The sequence below is a fragment of the Corvus kubaryi genome, unplaced genomic scaffold (genome assembly GCF_017639235.1).
Source record: "Corvus kubaryi isolate FWS band 111438036 unplaced genomic scaffold, C.kubaryi_AGA036_p1.0 split1-37296, whole genome shotgun sequence".
NCBI classification, from domain to species: Eukaryota; Metazoa; Chordata; class Aves; order Passeriformes; family Corvidae; genus Corvus; species Corvus kubaryi.
The window spans coordinates 13,105,445-13,109,020 of record NW_024582075.1 but is presented as its reverse complement, the minus strand read 5'-3'; the positions used below and the strand labels follow the sequence as shown (position 1 = coordinate 13,109,020).

At 38.4% G+C, this 3,576-nt stretch overlaps 1 protein-coding gene across 1 annotated transcript; it reads right to left on the bottom strand.

Annotated features, from left to right (window-relative positions):
- Positions 1-925: 925 nt before the first annotated feature.
- CER1 (cerberus 1, DAN family BMP antagonist) lies at positions 926-2,600 on the bottom strand. Its single transcript, XM_042012691.1, has 2 exons — positions 2,073-2,600; positions 926-1,219 (listed from the first exon to the last, which is right to left on the bottom strand). The coding sequence occupies exons 1-2, from the start codon at positions 2,598-2,600 to the stop codon at positions 926-928; spliced, it is 822 nt and encodes a 273-aa protein (XP_041868625.1).
- Between the last annotated feature and the right edge of the window lie 976 nt (positions 2,601-3,576).

Below are 3,576 nucleotides of genomic sequence, written 5' to 3'. Positions count from 1 at the left end.
TGAGGTATTGCTATGATTATAAAGTCCTTCTCAGATTTTCTGTCACATGAATGCCTTTTCTGCTTTAGTTTAAGTGTTGAGAACATTATTTAAACTTTATCTTAGATTCATTGACAATGTTAAAATTCATCAGACTGGGAAATGTGCCTTGTCTTTCCACAGTGAATTTAAATAATAACGACAGTGTATTCATCTGTGATGTTTTCTGTAGGACTATGGCATTTTTTATAATTTTTTTTCCTTCTGCAGTTGAACACTTTGAGTAAAAATAAAGGTACAGAGCAAATGCAGGTATGTGGAAAAGAGAACAAGTGGTTTCTATGGCAAAATACCCTTTGCCACTATCTATCAGTGTAAATTGTGCAGTATATTAGTTTTCAATGAGAACCGAACTCCAGCTGGGATCAATCAGTATGACATTAACTAGTCACAGCTTTCTATGTACCTCATGTCCATTTATGTTTTACACTCTCCAGCCATTATCTTGATGTAAAAGTAGATATATTTTTGCCGGGAACAGACTAAATCTCTTCTTTGTTGCCAATGAAGTTAAATTGGCACTCTTTACAAGCAAAGGCAATGAAAAAAAGTCAGCGTTCAGTTTTTGCACAGATAAATCATGTTAGTTCTTCAGCCTTTGTTTACTAGCATGCTAGAAACAGTGATAGGAAGGGTGGAAAAATTTTTAGAGTTTTCCCTTGTTGAAGTAACAACTTAACACATAAGCCCAGTAATTTCATCTCCTTTTCTGTAACAACTGCAAGGAAACATTTGTTACATTTTAGATAAAGTTATTGTTGAAACAGAGAAGATCATGTACAAAGTCTACATTTTTAATATTTTTGTATACTGGCGTGATGACAACTTTTTTGGATTTTTTTATTTGCAAATTCTTATGATCAAGTTAAGCAGTACTTTGCACAGGTTAATTGTGCCCATGTACATTTGCATACAAGTCTGACAGTAGAGATCCAATCACGGGGTCTTTAATCTTCCTAGTTTCACATTTACACTCTTCTACAATCATGATTTCTTTGATCACTGGAACAGAATCAGTGCAGTTGAGATCCAGGCGTTTCATGGAGAACTTGCTGGGCAAGCAATGAGAACAAAAGGTATAAAGATGGTCTTCTGAACCAGGAACGTGAAAGGAACTGCATTTTCCAAAACACAGATTATTCTGTACTGTCACCTTCTCGCAGCTGTTATGAGTAACACCCTGAAACAGAAAGCAGTTCAAGGTTTCTGGTGCAGAAATGGCCCATGGACTTTGCTAGAAGGCATGAATGAAAAGAAAAAGAAAAAAAAAAAAAAAACACTGCACTTTTTTTTTCTCAGAACAAAAAGCACAGGTTTCTAAGCCACATCTGTATGTACATATGTCTGTGTGAAATAAATTTAGTTCTGGATATGAAAAGACATGGTCCTGAACAGATTGTGATTACAGAAACACTGAGAATAGATGGTAACTTACAGCGAATACAGCACTTTTACCTATACTGTTTGCTTGTCTTGATGTTACAATATGACAGAATGGCTTCATCTATGCATGGGACAATTTACCAGTTCTCCAAAATTCTTAGCACAGAATTAGACATAGGCAAGTTTTCTACTTAATACAGGAGAAAAGAATCCTTGCTTAGCTGTAAGAAAACAACCAGCTTTTCCTGTTTATATATATACACACACGTGTGTGTGTGTGTACATACACATATTTAGCTCTATCTATCTAGAGAGAGAGAGATCGTGATTCAGATCTACAAACAGTTGAGATGTGTATTTATTGAATGGATAATTACTCATCACTTCCCTGCCTGCATAGGCTTTGTCAGAATATCTATGCATAAAAATAATAAATAATTCTTTGAAAATTGAGTCTGCGGCTTTCCAGTGCTGCAATTTAGCAGTTTGCCTCATCAGACTAAAATTTTTTCATCAGTGTCTTTCAGCCACTTACAATGTGTTCTGAAGCCCTGTGACTTAGCCACTGAAATAACCCATGTCTCTTCAGTTGCTGATTACAAGAGACAGGGGCAAAGGCATGTTTGTTGATCTTGAATGCCTGTTCTTACCTGGGCAAAAGGCAGGGTTCTGCAGTTTTCTTGGTGCATTTCATTGGTCTTGATTGGCAGGACAACCTCTTCAGAGTCTGAATTTTTCTTTAACATGAAGTGGTCCCAGAATTTCTTGGCATCTTTTCTGTAGGGAAATTCAGACTCTCTCTTGCTGGAATAATGGGGTGGAGAGAAGTTTTCCACAGGAGAGATCTCTCTGGGTGCAACCCAGGTTCTCAGGTCTTGGTCTGTGTGGAGTCCTGTATTGGGAAGAATGAATCTGGACATTTTTTTCTCCTCTTTCTTCTCACTTCCAGATGCTGTCTGTGGAATTGATACAAAAAAGCTTGGTACTTCCAGGGTCTCATCAACACCTACTGGGTTCTCGCTTACCAGCTCAGGAGAACTCTGACTTTCAAACAGATTTTTGTCTGGGTAGAATAAGTGCTGAAATGGCCTTCTGCTTTTCCTTTGCTGAGAATTTCTCTGTAGCTCTGTGGCTCCAAGACATGAGAGCACTAACATCTGAAGGAGAAGCAGTGACATGATCCTGGAAAGTGCAACCCTGTAGACCTGCTGCTATTGCAGTGAATGTAGTATGCTAGCTTTATATGAGAACCTAGTGTCAGATTATGGCAGAGGAGAGGAGGGCTCAGGGGAGACCCTGGTGTAGCTAATTACATTCATTTACTGTAGATTACAATTATGATAGGGAAGTTTGTGCTAATGAAACTCTGCTTTCAATCTGAGTTATGTGTATTAGAAGCTCCTATCTAAAATCTAGTAACCCAGGATGTTGTGGAGGACAGAAGGAGTCAGCAGGAGGAAATGTTTGGATAAGGTGTCTAGTTTAGGCTGAGGAATTAAGGAAACTTTCAAAGTTGTGTATTAGAATGTTCAGTGTGGTCTTCATTGTTTATTTTGACTTTCCATTCCATACAGCCAGAGACTGTCAAAACAGGGAGTGTTATTTCATTACAATAGGAAAAGACAAGCTGATTAAAGTTTGCAGAAACAGTAAGCTCGATCTTGAGACCATGTTTTCAAAAGTCTAACTTTGGTCTTTCAGATTTGGGATATGACCCAAGGTCTGCACTGCTAACAGACTGCCACTCAGACAATCAGAGGAATCTGTCAGGGAGCACTAGCCCTTGCTTGATCTTCCTCACAGCAGGTTTGCAGCTGCTGGAGGGCAGACGTGTCACCAGAAAAGAGCAAAAGGTCTCAAGGTGAGGAAACTCTGCCTCCTGGGCTCACAAAGATTAACTAACAGTGCCACATCCTGTTCAGGCACCAGAGCCACTCCAGGCATCCTCTAAAGTTGGTAAACAAAATGAACATTTAAATAGAACATGTTAGAAAAGACATATTTATGATTCTAGCTATCAAAGTCTCAACAGAAATACCTCAAGACTACTAGACTTTAAAATAGAGGCATTTTCTGCAAAACTACCATGTTATGCAACATGTAAGAAAAAAAAGTCTGCTAGAACAGCATATAGAGAAAGGTTTTGGGAGACAA